Raw genomic sequence first — 22,525 nt, forward strand, 5'->3', positions numbered from 1 at the left:
CTCAATTGATAATTTTTTTTTTTTAATCCATTCCCTTTTCACAAGCTCTGTCACTGGCACTATATGCTGGAGCAACTGTCACCATGTGTCCCTCTCAAGGGCTACGTATGTCTTGTGGCACTGCAGTCTCCTGTCTCTGTGCTTCTTTGCATTGCCTTCACGCTGCCTTCATAACTGTCCTCATGTTTGTCTTTGCTTCCCAGGCAGATAAATCCATGCTCTCCTGTTCACTGCCCTTGGCTGGTGATTGCTTAACTCCTTCAACTCTCCTCCCTCCATTAGCCCTGCCCTTTCATTTAGGGCTCAGCAGTTCATGGTCTATCAGCTGAGAGTGAAGCTTAAATAGGAAAAGGCTTATTCATGCAGATCAGGTGATGGGGCACTCCTGCAAAGCCTGGCCCAGGGAACAAAGCATTTTTGGGGCTTGCCAAGTTGCCTCTAAGGATGCAAAAACCACCTCCTGTGCAATTCCTTCCCTTAACAGAGGGGATTCCAACCCCCCCACATAGCCATGGGGTGTACGTGATTATGTAGGCACAGTGCAACGTTTGTGGCTGCCATGCCCTTGGAGGAACTGGCAGAGAGGATCACAGCTGGTTTTAGCTTCCTATCCATCAGCTTTAGCTAAAAATTGGTAGTATACAAGCTTCCTCCATACCCTCAAACTTGGGCAGCCAAAGCCTTCCCTTGTTGCAGTTTGCAGATATTCACATTCTGGTTAATTATATAATTGAGATGTTTCCAATGATTTAAAAGACTTCTGACTAAGCTGTTGGCATAAAGGGGGAAAACTGAAAGCCAGAGTCAGGGGGAATCAAGAATTCAACAGAAGCCTTTGAACCAGCTTTGATTTACATATGAATAACGTTGATCTGCAAAGGGAATTGTGTCCAGCCATCCCCAACAGAGGCACCAGGCAGGAACCGGTTCCTTGCTGGGAGTGCTCCCCCAGTTCCTGCTAGGATTATTTTCACTACTGTGCTTTCATGACCATGTCTTTCTGCCTAGTTACATAGGATCTCATCCAGATACAAATTCCCTTGATCTCAGGGACACTAAACCACAGAGTCCAGAATGACTGTGGTGCATAGAATAGGGACAGACGTATAGTCCTGGAGGCCTGGGAGGTATCAGATGCTGATGTAGAAAGAGATGCGGCGAGGAAGATGGCTGGTGGTGGGACTGTCCTGCAGGGACACTTGCTCAGCTGCGCAGGGACAAGGTGGTAGCTCTGTGCTGGGTGCTGAACTTGTGACTTGTGTCATCTTCTCACGCAGCTGGTTATCAGTCCTGCTGCTCCTGAAGGTGTCGGAGGTGAAGGATTTTGCGGGTTTTTACTTAGAGGAGGCACTCGAGCATAACGCATAGCCTATAAACTGCTTAGGAGACTCTAAGCTTTACTTACCGTTCCTTCTGGGGTAACCAGCATCATGTGCCTAGTCTGACTAACGCTTTTTAAAATGCAGTAGATTAAAGGTGAATGTGTTGGTTTGGATTTAGCGATGAAGTGACAGCATTTCTCATCACTGTTCACATACAGCTCATCAGGGAAGATGAACACTTCCTTTTCCTGAAACCTGCCAGTCATCTCTGAATGTGACAATAGCAGTTCAGTGATTATATCTCTGCCCTCTTCACACTCATCCGTAAAAAACACCTGTATGCTGTTGCCCTACCTTCACGCTACGTGAGGATATATTAGCAAGTCAAAGCTTGAATTTTCATGTACAGATGTTTTTATTTTTCTACGATTTTTCTGAATGTCACCTAGAAGGTGTAGTGAAGGTGTAGTCAGTAGGTTGGTTGTTTGCATTGTTACCTGGCCACATGAAAGGGGGAAGCAGCCAAAGGTGTTTTGAGGAGTGTATAAGAAAAAAAGACTTGCAAATAGTCTGTCTGCCTCTCCCTGCACAGGCTGGCGATCCCTCCCTAAAGGGGGCTCTGCAGCCGTGCACCTTCGCTCCCAGTTGCGGTAACGTTAGCATGAATGTAACTGAGGCTTAAACTGTACTTTAATTCCCGAATGCTCTGTGCAAGCCCTGTTTGGATCTCGATGTCGCTCCAGATCCCTCCAGCGCTGTGGGATGCTCAGTTTCATGTTTCAGAGTCCCAGCATAGAAGGTAACAACCAGTGCTTTCAGACTGCATAGGGACCCTGCGTACTTAGTTCTTTCCTTTCTGTTGCCTGCCTTTTGCTGCTTCAAAACTTATCTTTTCCACTTGCCCAAAAAATATTTTTGGTACTGATAGCTTTTAACCAAACTAGGTTTTGATTTGGGATTTTTTGCTTTGGTTGCAGGGAGAATTTTTACTTACGAGCACTCTGTGCCTGCGGTACGCTGCAGGACATCTCATCCCTGTCTTGCTGGAGCTGGTTTAGACCAACCCCACATTCACAGCAATTTATATTTAATCTGCTGTCCAGATCTAGTGCTTCTGAGCCACTTCAGTCCATGCGCCGCCTCCTTCTTCCTATTTTGAGCTCCTGGGTGTGCTTTGACGCTTCTTCTATATAGCTCAGCCTTCCAAGCTTCAGCTTACGTGAAATCCCCAAGACAGCCAGCTTATGTCACCATCATCCAGCAGGGACAGCCACAAAGAAATCTGCAGCTCAGTAGAGCTGCTCTTGCTCCCATTCCTCTGGGAAGGGGCAACATAAGCTTAGTGAAAAGGCAGGCACGCTGCAGAGTTGCATATGCAACATCGTGACATTTCAATGGAAGACAATACTGTAAAACGCAGATTTGTTACAAACCCCGCTTTTGAATATGTTACATAAAGCAATTATTTGCTGCTGTGTTAGAATAAAAAATTAAGTCAAGCATCATGTACAGAAGTGGTTCTTCTTTTCTTAGCAATAGGAAATTACTTTATTCATGCGATGATGTGAAAGAGTGTCCCATAGAGCTTGCCTGAGCATACGTCCAGGGTACTGGACACAGACAATGTATGTCTCCCGCCTCTTTCTCTGGTGGATCTTGACCTCATCCCGTTCCCCTTCTGTCTCCTTCTGGCAGGGCCGATGGAGGCTCTAAGTGAAGAACTGCAGCTTTCTCTTGTTCTGCCAGAATTTCGAAAGGTGTCAGCTGAAGGGCTGTTTTGCAGAAAGCCTAGAAGCTTCTGTGTTCAGCTACAAACACACTGTCCCTGCCCCACGGCGAGCTCGGGGCACCATGCCTAGACTACGGTCACTCATTTCAATGGAGTTTTGCATGCTGCTGGTCTGCTGGGTGACCTTGGTCAAGTCACTTTGCCTCTCAGGTTGCCTCTTTCCTGCGCCTTGTCCTGCCAGCATACAGGGACAGGACACTCCCACAGTACAGATGTGAGACAGCCCAGAGGTTCAGCTGGCCCTGTGGGCTCCTTAGCAGGTACCAACGGGAGCAGAAAGAGAGTGCAAGACCAAGGCATTGTACAGCGACCCTTCTGCCTGCAGTGCCTAGCACAGCAGGGACCTGCTCTTCACGAGAGCAGGCTGCCACTGCAACAGAGGTGATGGAGTGTAACACCTCGTGTTACTAATCAGGTATTATCTGCTTCTCAATCTCTTCTGGCCCTTACCAGATCTACGTGCTATTTGTTTCCTAGGCAGCCTCGTACCATGCTGTTAAATAACGTGAGAATTCTGTGCTTGAGGAGCTGGATGCAGGGCTGCTCTCTTAAATGGCTGTTGTTGTTCTGTGTTGCAAATTAACAAGATTGCACCGGGTTTGTAATCAACAACAATTAACTTGCCACAGAGGTTGCAAGAGAAATCTTCAGCCCACAACACAGGCTGTCCTGATTCGTTTCATAGCGCAGAAAGCCATAGCTGCCAATGCCTTGCACAGACACACACAGCTTTTTTTCTACACAGAATCATGGCTTTAAGGTGTCTGCAGGGCTCTGTCCCCTGAGCCAAAATCACCGCTTGGGAGTGGAGAAGGGAATAGCCTGGAGTTAAGAGTCCCACAGAAACCCTCTCTGCCCCCCTGCAACCTTTGCATGCGGACTTGGCTCCTACGGCCCTCGTGCCAGGCTGATCTCCCCTCACCGGTCGGAGGATGAGTGGCTACTGGGGCTGCTCCCGGTACCAGCGAGGTGCAGGCAAGCCTGAACTCCCTGCAGTTCCCGCGGGGAGGATCACAGCATGCCCGTTGCCTTTCTACCCTAACCTGGCACTTCTTTCACTTTTCCTCGTGATGGAAAGAGCACCTAGAAATGTGCCCTGGACCTGAGCTTCCATCTGGGAACCTACTAAACTTGCATTGAGTTTCCTTTTAAAAAGGTTTGACATCCCTTCTGCCCCTCTGATCCTGCCCTTCCTGGGCCATGCTGCTGTAGTGAAACCCCCCATTAGGTCCACATGGGATCAAGGAGCTCTCTACCACTTGGGACAAAGGAGCTTGTCAGGCTTGTTGCTTAGGGGATGTGCCATCCCTGGAGCAGGGCTTGGTGCTCTGCCCGTCTGACAAAGGCAGGGACCCAGCTGACCAGCCAGCTGCTTGTGCAGATAATTACAATATCAGCGAGATATAATTAAGTTCTGTTTATTTCATGATCAGTTATGTTCAAGCTCTTACAGAGACATCTTTATTATGTTAAATTAAAATTAATTAAATCACTGATTCTGGGGAAAGATTAGCATCTAGAAGCTACGTAAGACTTACAGGGCTTGTCTATGTAGTAGTGCTTCACTTATTTGTAAAGACTTGATCTTGCTAAGTCAAGAATGAAACATGAAGTGCATCAACCACAACTGAACTGGATGTAGGACCTGCACAGGAGTTTGTACTCACTTCATATATTGCTGGTAATTGCCTACTTCATTTTTGCTGGTATGCCTGAGGTGTCCTGGATATAAACTGGCTCAGCTGGTGGATGACTGAGGACACCTGCAATGTGCCTGAGAAGGGCAGCCAGGAGATGGTCCTTTTTGGGGCAGGACATTCTTTTTGGTACCTGTGGCAAGGGCAGCTTGCACACATGGAAGTGGGGGTAGCTCCAGTGTCTGTCTCCCACATCAGAAGTACTCCTGCAGACGAGTACTGCCCTCATCCCTCCCTGCCCACCACTGGGAGGCAGGTCCTGTCCAAATGGATCTGGCAGATTCCTGGAAGGTGAGAAAATATTTCTGTTTTTACCTTAAGTGTCCCGAGATTTCAAGGTGTTGAGGTGCCATAGTTATCCAGGGAGCTGAAAGACTCTAATCCATATTCTCTGCATCCCCTAACTAAAAGATGGAGCAGCACTGCACCCAAAGACTCTAGCTGAAATTGTACCAGCAATATGTTTGAAAGCAGATAACGTTGCTCTTGCAGAGGCCAACAGGAGATAGTGGATGAGCACCGTAATCAGCTTCTGAACATGGGGCTCACTATTCAGTGTCCATACTTTTCAAATGGCTTTTGGAAGTAAACTTTCATGGTTGATCCCTGTTTTTGTAACCTGCTGTCCCTCTGCTGTCTTCCTGCCTGTTCCCCTATCAGCATAGATGTTCTGACAACTCAGAGACTAGTGTTTTATTTCTGTCATTCCAGTTTTTCTCATTTATTGTTAGATCAAGATGGTTGTCTCTATCTCTTTTCCTTCATTGAATCCTCTAGAATGTAAAAGCAGCACTGACAGAAGAGTATTATCTCATCTACCACTATTTATCAGCAAAATTCCCACTTACCCCAAAAGCAGAGTAACTCTATCTATGCTATCTGGGGATGTCTCCACTGTGGTGGAGGGTGAACAGGGTTTTCCATCACTGTGAAAGCCACGGACATGCCCTAGGTCAAATGCCCTGGAGTATCTCTTTAAGTGCAGATCCCAAAAGGAGATTTGCATCCCACTACACAGGCTTTCTCCAGGATTTTGATGCTTTCAGGCAAAACAGTCCCCATTTTTGGTGGAAATTCTCTTTGGAGAGGGATTCTAAGTAATTGTGCAGAGGACTCCTCTGCACTGTGCAGAGGAAGTGTTACCCAGCTCTGCAGCAGATCAGGTTTGCTGTGAGCATGGGTAAGATTAGCTCAGTCCCGTCTCCAGACACCCAGCACCCATGAGATCCAAGCCCAAAGCAGGATGCAAGCCTCCTGTCCTTAGGTACCTTTGGCTGACAAAATAAACATGAATCCATTCTGATTTCCTCACCTGTCTCCTGCTTGAGTCAGACTTGAGACCGAAGCTGCAGGAGCAAATGCACCACATCCACCAGATGCAATGTTGCATTGATACTGACTTTTAACTAAAAAAATCTCCATTTGAGTCCCATAACCTGCAACTGCTATTTACCCCCTCCTTTTTAGTTTCTTTATGGGCTTTGGACTGGGGGAAGAACTTGCTGTAGAAACAATAATGGGGGGAAAACAGCCACTCTTTTCCTTCAATTTACTTTTGTCTTGCAGAAAATAAATGACAGGCTGCAGCTGTCAAATAAGAAGGGGCAGTGTATACTTATCGTGTAGTTCCCCTCTAATTGATAAGTGTCTGCCCTGGCTCATGCTATTCATTTAAAGTCACAAAATCCATGTCACAGTTTTACCTCCTTGTTTCTTCCCCCTGAGGGAAAACAACCTCGTAAATTCTCGTGGCTCTTGGCAGGGGGCGGGTGTTGAATTCCCTGGTGGTGTAGCAGCTTTTCAGGCTTCCCTTGTCCTCAGCGGACAGCGGGTCTGTGCACTGTCCAGTGCCAGGAACTGACAACTGCAGCATGCCCATTCTTTGACTGCAGAAGTTCACCTGAATATTTAATTGCAGTATTTCACAGAATCATATAGGTTGGAAAAGACCTTTAAGATCATCGAGTCCAACCATAAACCTAACACTACCAAGACCACCACTACAACATGTCCCTAAGCACCTCATCCAAAAGTCCTTTAAATACCCCCAGGGATGGCGACTCAACCACTTCCCTGGGCAGCCTGGTCCAATGCTTGACAACCCTTTCAGTGAAGTAAAATTTCCTAATATCCAATCTAAACCTCCCCTGGTGCAACTTGAGGCCATTTCCTCTCATCCTATCACTTGTTACCTGGGAGAAGAGACCGACCCCCACCTCTCTACAACCTCCTTTCAGGTAGTTGTAGAGAGCGATAAGGTCTCCCCTCAGCCTCCTTTTCTCCAGGCTAAACAAACACATTTCATAACACATTTAGATGGGGCTAAGCAGGTACAACTCCTTTGGCTCTGTGGGGTAGGTGTCTTGCTCTGGATCCAAGCTTGGCTGTTCATTTTTAAACATTATTAGAATTCAGATGAAATTGCTTCCAGCTGCTTTCACAAAGCCCAAATATTGCCAGGGTCCCACATGATGTCCCTTTTCTGCCAGACTGTGGCCTCCTATAGAGAGTTCTTCAAAGATCAGTTTCAACAAAACCAAATTATTTTGGAATATAATTGCCTCTCACCCCCTTAAATTTCATTGTGCTCCAAAGAGTTTCCTGTAAATAGATCCCATTCTTTAGAGGAGCCGTGTTATTCTGCAGTGCTGATGGAAGCCAGCCTTTGCCAGGCTCTGCTCCATTAACAATTCTTGGACAGGCACTGCTTAAGTAGCTTGTTATGTGATAAAACGTCACATTTCTTCTCCCCACCACCACCGCTTGTGCTGATATTCAGCTCCTGCAGGAAACCATATGGCTTCCAGAAGCCTACCCACATACCTGTACATGCCTACACAGTCCATGAGTCACATTTACTGTTTGGATGCCCCCTGAGTCATGCTGAAAAGCTGTGAAATTTCCACATCTATTTTCCATGCAATCTCTTAAGAACTTTAGACAGTTATGCATAACCATTTGCATATGTATAGCTTTTCCTATTCTGCTTTTAGTTTCATGGGTGGAAATGCAATGGCACTTCTTATTTTGAAGAAAATCAAATCTAGATGATTGCAGAGCACTGACTGCAGCTGCCTCAGGCTACGGGGTCAAAGTGGTGAAGTGAGAGCCTTTTGAAAGCAGGGGGGTGCTTTAGGAACAGAATCTCCAACACAGAAAAACCATGAACAGGGTCAGATTCAACGCCAGTCGCTTTAGCCCTTTCTCACCGCTCTGGAATGAGCCTTGCTTGGTGGGTTTCTGTGTCCGAAGGTAGCTGCTGCGCTGCCTTCAGTGGGACGTGGGCACCCCGGAGCCTTTGCTGCTGCTTTGCTTGCGCTAAGGCCTGTACGGATGGAGCACACTCAGACCGCTCCAGCGCATCCTGGGGACTGACCCAGGGCAGAGGGGCAGATGTCTATCTTCATGCTGTCAGCTCCTCAGCTGCATGGACTCCAGCCTCAGACAAATCTATCTGCCCTTTATCAGTCTCATTACATGGTAATTTTGCCTCCTCAGCACAGCATAGGCAACCTGTAAACTTTGCCTGTTGCTTTTGGTGATGAAAGTAGAGAAAAGATAGCTCTTCCATCTTCCTCTACAAAGAGCCAGCACTGGAGATGCATTATAGCCCAAATTAAGAACAGCAGCCCCGAGATTTGCTGCAGCAGCTATGAATGCTGTAACGAGCCTGCCAGAAATTGAGCTATTTCTGCAGCTGTACCCCAAATGCTAGCAGCATTAGATGTTAAGCAGAAAAATCTCACAACCAATCTAAGGGGAAGGAATGTGTAGATGCACTGTTCTGCTGCGGAGCATGCGAGTTGGCTATTTACATTAAAAACATTTATGTCCCCTTGTAAGCGTACCCCAACCTAATGATAATTCTGTGGTCTAATACAGCCAGAAAAAGTGGCAGAGGCTACACATGAGCATTTTGAAGAGCTGGAAGAAGCAATGTGAGATTGTAGAGAACTCCTTGCTGTAATTTAGCATAGTAAAATTGCCAGAAATATTCATTAGGGCAAACAATCTAGCTGCCTCCCCCACTGTGAGAGAATATGTTACTCTACTCATCTGCCCAAAATGTTGCTCCATGGAGGCAGGGACTTTTGTAGTGTAACTGTACTGTTGTGAAGACCTGGAAAGCCACACATGGGCACACAAAACCATTGCTAATATAGACCCCTCCCACCCTCCATTCAGATTGGTGCTATTTCAAAAAATTTACTCTGTGGAATTAAAAAAAAAAACAAACCCACAGATACTTTGGAAGAGTGTGCTAGTAAACCTGGATAACTTGCTATATAGTATTTAATCATACAACACTGATAATTGGTAGTGACTGAAAGGACTTACAGTCTGATGGCTGCTAGGGAATAAATTTGTTTCAGCCCATTTCCCAGAGGGCAGGTGTAACGAGGGTAGGCAGTTTTGGTATTTCTTATCACCAATCTTATCTGAGACACCAAAGAGGAAACGTTTGCATCCTTCCATGGCAATGTTCAGGCGCTTTGTAAAAGAGCTTGAAGAAAGCTTTATTTTGGCTGTCTGCACAGCATCTGTCCTGGGAGATTACTGAGTTCAGGAACGGCAATACAGAGTCCTTCAAAAACTTTAAAGGCATTTTTACTGATATTAAAAAATCAGTTTTAATATTTCAGTCAGCTACATACAAATAGTTATAAGGACCACAGGTGCATGAGATGACAGGAGAGCTTCAGGAGAAAGCTTCACTGAAACTGCTTTGATGCAGGGGGTGCTGGTGTGCTGAGCCCCTGATACAGCACTGCCAGGGGAACCGTTCTGCCTGCAAACGGTACCTGGCCACTGAATATACAGCTTCTTGAAATACTGGCAATAACATGCTAGCCAATAAGAAGAGGAATAAGAAGTTGAAGTGCGAGTAGAGATGAAATACCCTATCTGAATGTATGCTTTGGCACGAGCAACAGAAGTTAGCCGAGCAGTTGCTTTTAGGAAGAGTTCTTCCACCAGCGCTGCTGGAGGCATCAGCGTAACAGTTCTGAGTCCACGTAACGTAGCTCCTTAGTAAGAAGAAGAAAGTTTACACGTTGTTTCTGGCAGAGTCAATGGCCACTTACAGCAAAATAAATGCCGCAGTGGAGTGCCTGTGTCCCAGGAAGCCTCCTGGCAGTCCCTGAGGGGCCTTGCTGCCCTGTCTGCCCCAGGGGCAGCTCTGTAAGAGATGCATTGCACTTGCTGGGCAGCCCTCTCCCCAGCACCAGGCTGTTCCTATTCCCAAGGGGCATTTCTGAAGCTGTCTCTGGTTCAAGCTGAGAAAGCTTAAGTGATCTCAGCTGGCCAGGGTCTCCAGCTGAGCCTCCCAATAACTCCTAGGGAAAGGTGGCGTTCCCCCACAGCCTTCCAGGATGAAGAGGCCACCAGGAGCAGGAGCAGCAAGCCTCGGACACGTGTGGCAAGGCTGGGCGCCCCAGATCCCTGCTAGCTTGTGCTGCTCCATCAGCGCAAACTAGCAGGGATTTATTTTGCACCTCCCACACACCACCTCATCTTTCCTTCTAGCCGAGTGGCTTTCCTCAAATGGTCTGTGGATGTCTGTAGGATGGGCTGCTTTTAAGCATATTGTAAAAGCGAACCAAGAAATTAAGCCTATTGTTTAATGAGTCTACAAGTGACTCCCCAGGTCTGCACAGACAGTGAAAAGCTTTTAGGGATCTGTAAAATGAAAAGCGGTGTTCTGCTTTCAATACATAACATTGCTGAAACTGTCATGGTATGAGGCTGATGATTTCATTCTGACTGTGGTGATTGTGGAGCGATTTCCCCAGCTTCAATAGTGACACTGTTGTGAGGGATTGGACTCCGGCGGCCTGGGGCCAGCAGTCTGCTTTCCATTGCGGGCACCAGCAATGAAATGGAGTTGGTCCATGTGTGGGCTGTTAAAATCTGCGGGGTATTTGGAGGAGTTTTATATGTTTTCCACATTTTCAAAAGTACTTTCCATCCATGCAAAGAGTTTACAGTTAAAGTTAATAACTTGCCACAAAAAATATACAAAGCAGCAAGTGTTTGTATTGTGTGGAAATGTTAATTTAAACTTACTGGGGCTAGACCACATAGTTTACTTACTAGCACTTCCTGCATGGGTAGTGACATTTCTGAAGCACCATGAGTCAATAAGGGCTGAAAGTCAGCCGAGTCTCCTTCGGTCCCCTCGCTGGTAGGGCTGCAGCCAGCAAGATGCCGTGGCCCGGCGCGGAGAGCACAGTGCCGAGTACGCCGGGGCAGTGTGGAGCGGCGTAGCAGCAGAATCAAACGCTTCCTGATGAACTGCAGAAACTCAAATGAAGCCTGCATAAGGAATCAAGCAAGTGAGATCTGAGGGGGCCGCTTTATTCTCATGCAATGTCCCTTTGATGCTTGCAGTTCTGTGGGCCTATGTAAAAAACAGACACAATGGGCATCTAGCAGCTAATTCCAGCCACAGATAGAAATTGGCACACTTCAGTTGCTAATTCCTTGAAGGTATGAGCTGTTTCTGATATAAATATGAGCATGTGTCTCACTGTGCAGGGACTACCCACAAAATTATCATTTTTAGTTACATTAAGCCAGAGCAGAGAAAAATGAAATCCACAGAGGCAAAGATGCATCAGAAATTCACTAGAACTATGCCGAAGATGTACCCTGCATAAATAGCCTTAACAGACAATAATTAATGCAGCCAGCATGTTTCATCATATTATATTGTTGAAAAGATTAGAACCAGAATTAGTTAATCCCATCTGAATTGCAATGTAATGCCATAAATAACGATATAGTTTTTTCTTTGGACTGCTGGTTTTGTTTTAAATGACAGAACATCTTCAGAGAGTGTAAATTAACTGTTCGCAATGAACTGGATGCTTCCTCCAGCACGTGATAGAATCGTAATCAAATGAGATTTTAATTAATAATTGAGTAATTCCTTAGTGAGTTTGTGAAATGTGAGGCATGCTCTGCATCTGCATGATGCCAGGAGATCTGTCAGAATACTGAGCTGTTTCTGATTAGGAAAGTAAGTAGGAGTCCTTGAATCCAGACCAACGATGGTGGACTGAGCTCTTCTCTCGAGTCTACCCTTAGTGCACAGGCCTGGAAGTTCATAGCAATTCTAGAGCAAAAACATAAATTTAGTGCAGCTTTGATGAGAGGAATACCACTCTTCCTCACTAGCTGATTTTTGTCCCTTCCTTGATACGATTAAGTACAAAGCAGTAAAAAAAAACCCAAACAAACCCAAAACTAGCAGAGGTTTTAGTCTGTCCCCTCCCATTCATCTTACAGTAGAGGAGCATATCTAGTGTTTTACTATGTTAGAGATGTCCTCAGCTATCAGAATAGTCCTCAGGACTCCTGGCTTTCAGCAACTTGCTACCTTGAAGCTGCTGTACCTTACAACACTGGCCGGACCACCTACCAGAGGGCCCCAGAAACGTCAGGAATGAAGGCACAAGAGAAACTATGTGTGTGCGAGGGAGAATTTACTGGAATAAAGTAAAACCAAGATCTACATCTTTGTACCCTGTTTTCCCTCAATATAGAGCAATGTCAATGCAGATGCAGCCCTAATCTGGCCATGAAGTTTACTTTTCTTTTTAAATACATGGTGCAGTCTTTGAGTATCTGAGGTAAAAGGCACGAAGCCATTAAGACATGGAATTGAAAGGTCACCGTGATGTGTGGCTTCATCAAGTCCCACCTTGAAACCAGCTCAGTGACTTGTCTGTCTTCTTCTAGTTAGGAATCAGCTCCAAACCTCACTGCTCTTGTCCCAGGAAGCCTTTTGCTTTCTAGGGGAGCCTTGTTCTTTTTCCTCAATAGCCCTGCTGACCTTAGTGTATCCTCTGAGGTGCTCCACTCTGGTCACCATGCCAGAAGCCCTCCTTTGCCGCCTTTTAGTGCAAATTCACCTTCATTGAACACAGATGGCCATGGTTAGATATTACTCTAGGTGAGGTCTCACTAGTGTTTTTGTACAGGGCCATCAGGGTAACCCTACCTACTGAAAATCTCTCTCCTGAAGTGTGCATCAATCATCTTCCGCTTTCATGGTCACATCTCAGTAAGGGCTCACAGTCATCCTGTGTTGACAGTCAACCCATGTTTCCTGCTTCTCCCTCCTGCCTGGTATGACTTTGATCTCTGCACTGTTCGACTTCACAGCATTTCTTTTGCTGTAGCTCTTCATGTCACCCCATGCTTCTATAAGTCTGTCTCTGCAGAGTGCAAAATATTTACTGATGAAAGAAAAGGGAAAATATTTTACCTTTAAATCCTAGTCCACGGGGTCTCTGCAATCAAAAATAAATAAAGGAACTTTGCTGCTTTTGGCATTAAACAAATACATAAGTGTAAACCATTCCAGAATAGGGGCCTGCACATCACCAAGTTGATGTTTTCTTCTGCCACATTTCTAAATTATCAAGGAAATGGGACAAGAACTGCAAGCATACACCTGTCTTCCAATGTTTCTTGTCCTTATGAGTCAGTCTTGGTATCGGACAAACTAGTTACTCAATACACTCTGCTGTTGCAATAGTGTAGATCTGAGAAGGAATGTGGTATGGCCTCTGGTGATACCACTTTTTACCTTGCAAAAGCCACAGTTGTGGTTAGTGGAAGATTGGTTTTTTTCCTCCCCATAATGAAAATCTGAAAATAAAAAAGATCAATATATTATTTCTAAAAATGCTGTATTTTGAGGACAAAAAGCACATGGAAGGAATAGATGCGCCGGAATATCAGTAGTAAATAGCCTTACAGTATTTGTTGTCTCTGAGTGTGCATGTTTAATTATTGCAGCCAGCTTCCCTGTAGCTTTCTGGAGCATATAGCTAGATCCTTGCACCCAGCTGGAGAAGTTAGCTGTCTATGCAAGCCTTTGCCAACAGCAGCAAAACGCTTAGGTCAGTGTGTTCAGAAGTAGCTCTGATTCTGAGAGTCTCATATAAACTCCTTGGAATTTACCATCAGAAACTGCTAAAATTTCCATTGACGACAACTTGCAACAGTATTTGATCAGGGAATTGGGGCAAGATAAGTGATATGCAAGCTACAAAGCTTAAATGAGCTATCTGTCACAGAGGATTTATGGAAAGGACAAACTGGAATCTGCATGTGAATCAGTAACAGGTTCCTTTGGACTCTCACAACCCCTTTCATATTCAGTAAGAGTAGACACAATACCACTAGGATTTAAAGGGTATTTTTTACAAAACCCACATGAGGGCTCTCTGCAAAGTCCTTTCTTGTAAACAGAGCATGTTTACAAGGACTTCCTATACCTAAACACATACGAAAATATAACAGAAAAGCTGTACAGGCACTGCAAGATGCTCACTGTTAATGGGAGCTCAGCATCGCTGAATGCTCACTTCACCTGGAGAGAAGGGCAGGATGCATTAACTGTGAACAATTTCTGCAGCCCCTAGGTCTTCTTCATCAGTAGATCCCTGCATAGCCGGCCAGTTTTCCAGGTTTCCTCACTGCTCATCCAGAGTTGCTCTAGCTCTGCAGTTGTTCACTGGGACACTGGAGGACTTACCCCTCAGCTTCAGTCCCTGGCAGCCTCTCCCTCCTACAATGTAAATTATTCATAAAATTCCAAACAAGACAAAACTTTTCTTGAATTCACTAGCTGCATTCCTTCTCAGCACTGCTCCCTTCCCTCACATAGCTGTGGAACATACTCACCTTTATCCTCCCAAAGCTTGTACACAAACAAGGAGGAAGAAAACCCATTAAAGGGAAGGTGTGCCTGATAATTCAATTACCTGCTCACCACCAGCAGTAACCCTGAGGGCCAGCTGAGCGCACTGGCTCCAGCGTGCTCCCCCTCTCAACTGATCTCTTTGCAGAAAACTTCTACAATCTTGAGCAGCAGGGAGTGAGGAGGGGCAGGAGAGGGGAAGCTTGTGACTTGGGTACCCACAGCATAGCCTGTAGCTAGTAGCAGGCAGAGTGCCACAGAAGAAGCTACAGTTTGTGAAAGGCAAACCAGCCTGTGCTCTTGCTTAACAGCTCACAAATATGTATTTCTCCAATTATCTGGTGAAGTCAAAAGGTAAGTGTCAGCATAGGAAGAGGGAATTTTAAATACACTGTCATCCCAGGAGAGAGAGGGGTTACTATAAGAGCCCCACACACTCAATGTGTTCCTGCAGTGTTTGGAAATACTTGGTGTTTGGTGCGAATGAAAATGTCTTAACACTTTGCAAGAAAACTTTATTTGGAGAGTGATTCTTAGCTGTTAAAAGAAAGTACTTTCTGACAAGTATGATTTTGATTCCTATAAAAATCACTGCCAAACTCCTTTTCTAGTTTTTCCACTCACTTAATCTAGCTATGTGTGCCTGTAATCCCAAAATACAAAGACTTTTTGTTTCTTCAGGTGCATGTGATAGACAATGTGGTGGCAGCAGACGTATGTAGATCTCACCCTTGTGTAAGAAGCATAAGGCTGGGCACAATCCCATGCTCTCTGCTACAAATACTACATTGTTTGGGTTGGAAAAACAAAGGTATCTTGGTGTGATATGCTGTGATGTCATTTTGCTGTGTACTGGATCGCGTGGTTCAGGCACACCACTTTCTGTACTCCAGGGATGGTTAGGCTTGTACAGATGTCTCAGCTGACACTAGGACAGCGCAAGGACTCTGGCCGAGGTAGCTCCTCCAGAGAGCAGCTGCCTGAAAATTAGCACAGAGTAAACAGAGCCATGGCTAGTGGCTCCACTTCGAGGCATGCTGCGGACTGTGCCACAGAAATAAGGAAAAAGCACCAGAGTAAAAGCGGCTTCTGCGCTTTCTGGGAGAAGCTGCTACTTCGCATAGCCTGTGTCTGAATCCCACAGTGAGGTTTAATAGCACTTTCTTGTGTTTTGTCTGAATTAGGTAACCTTGCTATTTTGGGGGGATTTGTTACATGTTCATATGATGTGAAGAGTTAAATTTCTTTTGAATAGATTTTGTTTTAATTGAGTAACACTTGATCATAGAAAAATTCCCAAATTAACTTTCTAAACACACCTGTTAGCATTTCATCAGGCAAAACCCAAAGCAACTGCTGCACTCCTCACAGGAAAACACTGCTGAAGAGCATGTAATCAGCTCTTTGAGGGTTTACTTCTTGGGCTGGGTTTTCACACAAACAATTTCATTCCATACAATATACCAACCTCTCTGCTTAATTTGACTGGGAAAGTTAAAATAGGCAAGTTACATAATGATGTTTATCTTTACATCAGGAAGTCAACTAAGAAGCTGTTAAGCTGATATTATATAACACAGCCCCGATTATAGAAAGTGTGGAGGAAGATGATCTAAGTTGTTATATTGGCAGTAATTGTTAACAGTTATAATTAATATTGTTTTATATGCTTTTGTTTTTGATGTTTTGCAGCCTTCCAGAAGGCATTGGAGAATTAGCAGCCAGGCACTGAACTTTAATTGTTTATAGAAATTCCAATTACACTATTCTATACATTAGGTAAATATATTTAAATACAACATTCTAAATAATGAAACAGAAGTCGCATATCATTTCCTATAATGCTCTAGTTCCTGAGGATGCTGGAATAACAAAACTCACTCTTTTGCAGGATTGTGAACTGTCCCAAATTGGATAGATATACCTTATTACAAGAGCAAAAGAAAGATGAGATGACTTGATACACATCGCATACAATCCCTAATTGAACAAAAGCTCAAACAACTTCAGAGCACACAAACTGCACAATGATAGGGGAAAAAAAAAAAGATATTTTTCTTTTAGATTAAAAAAAAGACCAGTTCTCTGTTACTCTCCCTGTAAACATCAACATGTTCATCTACTAGTCACACTCAGCTGGACTCTCTAACCCTAAGAATAAAGGCATCCTTGTATTCTGATCCAGATTGAATTACCCTAAGACAAGTTTCAGTTATGAGGACAAACACTGGATATAGAGTTCACAAATTAAAAATATGAAGCTTGTATTACTGGGGAAACTGTCTTCTCTGTATAAGAAAGATTAAAATCTAATCGCAGATACGTAAGATGATCCCATAAGAATTCTATTGAGTAGGCTTATTTAAATAAGCTAAACTGTGATTTTTAATAAAACTTTGATTTTAACAACTGGAATAAGATTGGATCCTTCTGTGTGTGATAGGCAGCAACTTATTTTACCCACAAGAACAAAGATGATAGAAAAGAGTGAGCTGATATTTTGACTGTTAACAGTATATATGACAGGCACATGACTCATTGGGTTGTGTGACACAGTAACTGCACAATAGAGGGAAAAGTGTAGCTTTAATCTTTAGTAGCCTCATGAAAATTAACTATATGTACTAGCTCTTGCAGAAAAGACACATGCTACCATGCCATGCTTTCATTCAAGCAGAATACTTCTATAAGAAGTTGTTTGCATCTCTTATAACCCACAAAATTATGGATGACAAAGAAAAGGCACTCTCCTGAAAAGACAGCTCCTGGAAGGTAAGGCTGTGGCACATGATCCAATCTTATCAGACATCAGAGAATCCAGATGAGCGGAGGCATAATGAACAAGCTAATTTCACTCAGGCTTCATTCCCTATTAGCCAGGGGAAATTAGGCTTCATTAGTTTCATTGCTTCCCCAGTTAGCTGTGAAGCATTGCATTGAGTTTGCAGGGGAAGTGAAGTGAAAGCTTTTCTGCAGCTGTCAGGGATCCTTTTATGAGTAACAATTCCCAGTTCTGTATGAAAAAGCAAAATCATCTGCTCTGTATACTATATGGTGACTGCTATACTATATGGTGACTTTGGGCATTAAACAGATGACAAACATAAGATAGAAAGGATCAATTTTCTTGTTCTCATGTTTTCTTTTATTAGTAAGCCCAATATAAAAACTCTCGAGTTTTACTCATTACTCTTCACCAGGCAATTCTTTTTGCTAAAGTTAATATTATAAATTCTAGCAATATGCCACCTTATACACCAGTGTCTGACTTGAATATGAATACATGTACCAGTATTTATTGAGTTAGTCTACCCCATCTTCAGCTGTAATGGAGTTTGTCTGAGCTCATTACTGTTGTATTTTCTTGGCCATACTTGATAACTGTAAACTCTTGCAATGTGGTGATGTCTGCTGTCCTTCTTGTCTTGGTTTTCCAATGGTTGTTGCTGTGTTGATTGGTGTGTTATGTGTGGATCTAGTGAATGTTTCTTGAAGTCTCCTGCTCCGAGTTCATCATACCTCTCCAGTTAATGTGTGGGGTGCCAGCTACAACACATCTACTTATATTGGCATTTTGAGCAGTCCACGTGGTTGCCAACTTGTTCCAGTGGGACTCAAGGGGTCCACCAGGTAGCTGGCGTGAAGTCAGACCCCTCCATGTCATGTTGCTCTGCCTGGGGCCAAAGCGTGACTGCTGCAAGACGCAAGAGCCTGACAGTGTTCCTGTTCCCTGCAGTGGGGTGCCAGCTGTACAGGTGACGTTTCTAGAGCATAAAGAGACGTTTTCCAAGCAGCAGCTGGCAGCTGGCCTGCCTGAGGAGGTGGGAGCTGGTGTACGATCAGGTACAAATCCCTGGCAGGGGTCACTACTACGAGCATTTTCAGAGCAGGCAGCTGCCAACAAGCCTTGACGTAGTTTCTCAAAATGGGAAAGCTTTGTCTCTGTTTGACTATGGGTTTGTAAACTGGGTTTATTGGCACAGGGCCTGTTTTTCCCTGTATGCGAATGGCATGGGCTAGGATCAGGTGGCTGTTATGGAAGTTTCTCCACATCTGAGCGACGTGCATGTGCTGCGCTGGCCTCCTTGCTGTCAACAGCTGCCTGCTCCCATGTCACACATGCCCCCTAAGCACCATCTCCTTGAACAGGCAGAGCGATACACGCGTTGTAGCAAGCTGCCTGCCCCTGCCAGAGGACTGGTCCCAGACTGAGGGCCGCACACAGGCTGCTGGCAGTGGTCACAAAATAAGGGTTTTTAATGGTGAGATCAGAAGGCAGGGAGAGGGGGATGTCGGTCAGATCCTCAGCTGCTTCTGGGGCCAAGAGGGTTACAACGGCGACAGGCTGCTTCTTGGTATAATTGTTCTGGAGTTCCTACGCCAAGGGTCATTCTGGAGCACAGCCAGGACCTGTATAATGCTGACTTGTATGCTGACCACGCCAGTGGTCAATTTAAGTACAAGCCTTTCTCTATGCTGCCTATAACAGTTTGATTTAAATGATACTGCTTAAGCCGTGGCATAAACGGTGCTCTGGTTCATACCCAGTTTTCCCCTGCCTCCAAGGGAACTACACAGTTTCCTGAAAACTGGAGCCCGAAAAAGATGATGTGTAACACATGACAGTTTTGCAATACTGACTCTTACTGCAATGTGCTAGTAAAAATGCCATTTTCCATTCATGGGATATTTTCTATATGCACTGGAATTTCAAAAACACTTTGTATACTGAAGTTTAATACTGTGCTTTCTGGTTCAACCACTTTTAATCAACAAACATACTCCTAGAACTGAAACAGAAGTGCCGGGAACCAACACCGCTCTCTGAGGTACAATAAGGCTCACCTAATTGCTTCCTGGCTTGCTGATCCGTCATCCTGACCCCCTCTTTGATGTTTTCTTTTTTTTTCCTGGAGCATTAGTAACAAGTGAGAAATGCTGTCTCAGGGTGTTATATATGGGATTATTTCTCTATCCCCAGCACAATGACCGTATGTAATGGGATTATCTCTTATTTAAAATAAAAAAGCCTTGGAAACATCAAATCCTGTTTATGAAAAAGTAGTTTCTTTATGGTGGTTCCTTTAATTGCAAAAAAATTTATTTTTTGCTTTGTAATTATACTTTTTTGTCAGTTAGCAAAACCAACCTAACTGCTGCAGATGTCTCCTTACTGCTAGCTAAATTTAGGCTGTTCTTCCTCTCCTTCTGTATATATATTCCTCTGACATCAAGAGGACTATGGCCCCTTTAGAGTACATTTATTGCTGTTGTAAACAGTGAAAACTGATGAGGTCAGCTGATGAAGGCTTCTGCCAATGTTCCTTCTTAGCATGCTTTCACTTCAAAATATATGAAGTGGTACCAGTTAATGCCAAAACTCTGAAAGTATGAAAATACAACTAGAAAGGAGGAAATGGGAAATGTGTGTCAGCACTAAATGTATACTCTGTTTTCTTCAATGAGGTATGTGAACAATTTCGCAGTACATAGCTGTGGGAGGAGGAAAAACTCCTGGTACAAATCTAAGTACAACACATGGGGGGGAGGAAGGGGGGAGAGAGAGAGGCCTTTCCTAGATCTGGGTTAGATTTGTTGCAGTGTAAGTTTTCTTTAATTTAAGTTTAGGACTTTGCCACAACCAAATCTAGTCCTGATTTTTAGACTTCAAGTTTGCAAGAGTTGCCCAGGAGATTCTTTTTAGGTACCTGGGGTAAGCTCTTGTACATTTTTAGTTGTGTCTAAATCAAAAATGTGTAAATGGAGATGCAAACTTGGATCAAAAAAATCACATCAGCAGCATTTGCTTTGAACTTTCAAGTCTCTCTCTGCCTCTCATATGCACATACCTACAGAGTTTGAAGTGCTTCAGATCCGAGGTTCTAGTTGATTGTCGATCTGATTGAGAAATAAGTGACTTTCCCCCTCAGTACAAGCATTTGAGTTACCTCTAAATTCACCAGTTTTAATATACATTTTCCTTTTAATAGGCATCTAGAATATGCTGCAAAGATCATTTACCTCACGCATGTTTCTATCCAAGTCACCCATTTCTATGCTCTGTCTCCTCTTTGCTATCATATAAAAAAGCAAGCTGTTTGTATTGCCTTTGAAGGCACCTCATTACAATTTCCATGCCAGTTTTGAGAAAGTAGCTTTCATGATTCTGATCGGTCCATGATGTTAGCCTATACGGATCATTTCTTAAAGTTTCAAATAAGCAAGGCTTTTTATGCTTTCTCCCATGATGTCCTTACGTTAACCTTATATCCTCTGTTAACAACAGCAAAGCTATTTCTTTATTCTCCTTCAAATAAGCTCCTCTTCTCCTCATGATGTGCTTTGCCAGGATGACTGAAGGAAAAAACCAGCGACAGGTGGATGCCAGTGCTCCGTGTATTGCTTGTTGTGTGGGCCGGTAACGTCTGTAAGGTATCTGCATGTCCCATGACCTGTTGTCAGGTAATTAGGCTATCGGCTTCCCAGAGCAAGGAACATCTCCAGCTGTGTATTTTTACAGTAGGCAGCACAACAGGGCCTGGGACTCCAGGATCCGTGCCTGGGACTCTTACAGCATCAGTGCCAACACAGTTATTTAGTCCATTTTTGCCCATTAACTCCTGCCAGCGGCATACACATTCGGTAAACGGCGGTTAAAGGGGGATAACCGACTGCCAAGTCACTTTGGCGGCACACCTGTAGCTGTCCCGCCCTCCCAGAGCACACGCCGGCCGGCACCAGCAGTGCACCCGGGAGAGGGGCTCCGCCGCACCGGGGAGCGCCTCACGCCCGCAGCGGGGCGCTGGCGATCAGCGCCGGGGACGCTCGAGGGCGGGTTCCGTCGGGGGGACCGTTGCGGTCCCCGTCCCGTTCCCGCCGGTGAGGCCGCGCCACCTCGGCCGGCGTGAGAGAGGGAGGGAGCACGACGCCGCCAGCCGCGGTCCGCCCGCCGCTGAGGGGCCGGGCAGAGCGGGGAGCCGGGCCCACGGGGGGCCTCGGCGCCAAGGAGCGGACCCAGCCTCGCCTTCTCGCGGCGGGCGCGGCGCTGCGCTGCGCTCCGCCCCCCGGCGCCGCGCCGGGCCCCCGGTACACAGCGGGAGCTTTCAGGCGCCCTGAGGGGCCGTGCGGGAGGGACCGGTCTCGGGGACCACCGCCTCCGCGCGCGGGCCTGGGCGGGGCCAGGCCGCCGCGCGCCGGCCCCTTTAAGGCGGGCGGCGAGCGCTCACCTTGCCTCCTCCCCCCCCCCGGCCCGCCGACTAGGTACCGGCCCCGAGCCGAGCCGAGCCCTGATTGGGCGGCCGCCGGGCCCGGTCACGTGGGGGGGGGGGGGCGCGCTCCCCACAGCCTCCAGGCCGCCATTTTGGCTGGAAAGTTTGGAATTTCCGAGCAGTGCGAGCGGGAGGCGGCGGGCGGCGCGAGCGCCACAGCCCTGCCCGCCCCGGCCCGCCGTGCTGCACCGCGCCGTCCGGCCTGGCCCGGCTCGGCTTGTCCCGTCCCGTCCCTCGCGGAGGCGCCGCGGCGGGCGCCGGCGGGAGCTCCGAGCGGAGCTGCTTGCTCGCCGGCCGGCCGGCGGGTGTGCGGGTCGGTCGGTGGGTCGGTCAGGCAGGGCGGCCGCCGCCCCCCCCCCCCCCCCCCGCGCCCGGCCGGCAGGGGGAGCCGTGCCACCGGCCCCGCCGCGCCGCCCCCAACTCGGGCTCAAAGTTTGTGAGGCGGAGCCCCGGCCGCCGGGGGAGCGCCGCAGCCCCGGAGCGCCATGCCCGTCAGGAAGCAAGGTGAGCGCCGCACGGCGAGGGGCCCCGGTAGCTGCCGGAGTCGCTGCCTGACAGCTGCTGCGGCGGGCGATGGCGGGACGGGCGAGGAGGGGTGGCTGCCGGGAGCCGCCGGTCCGCGGGCTGCGGGCGGTGCGAGCCTGCCGAGGGGCACGGTCCCGCCCGCGCTCTCCCAGCTGCGAACAAAGAAGCTGCCGGGCTGGGCTGGGGCGGTCCCGAGCGCGGAGGCTTGT

General features: G+C 46.4%; 1 protein-coding gene across 6 annotated transcripts in view; it reads left to right on the plus strand.

The window, feature by feature from the left end:
- Positions 1–21,867: 21,867 nt before the first annotated feature.
- Positions 21,868–22,525, plus strand: part of DLG1 (discs large MAGUK scaffold protein 1) — a 173,788-nt gene continuing 173,130 nt past the window's right edge. For all 6 annotated transcript variants that reach the window (XM_075507201.1, XM_075507203.1, XM_075507205.1 and 3 more), the window contains exon 1: positions 21,868–22,295. In XM_075507201.1, coding sequence (XP_075363316.1) covers positions 22,277–22,295 — 19 coding nt within the window. In that variant the 5' untranslated portion in view covers positions 21,868–22,276. The remainder of the gene's footprint in view (positions 22,296–22,525) is intronic.

The sequence above is a fragment of the Mycteria americana genome, chromosome 7 (genome assembly GCF_035582795.1).
Source record: "Mycteria americana isolate JAX WOST 10 ecotype Jacksonville Zoo and Gardens chromosome 7, USCA_MyAme_1.0, whole genome shotgun sequence".
In the NCBI taxonomy this organism is placed as follows: Eukaryota; Metazoa; Chordata; class Aves; order Ciconiiformes; family Ciconiidae; genus Mycteria; species Mycteria americana.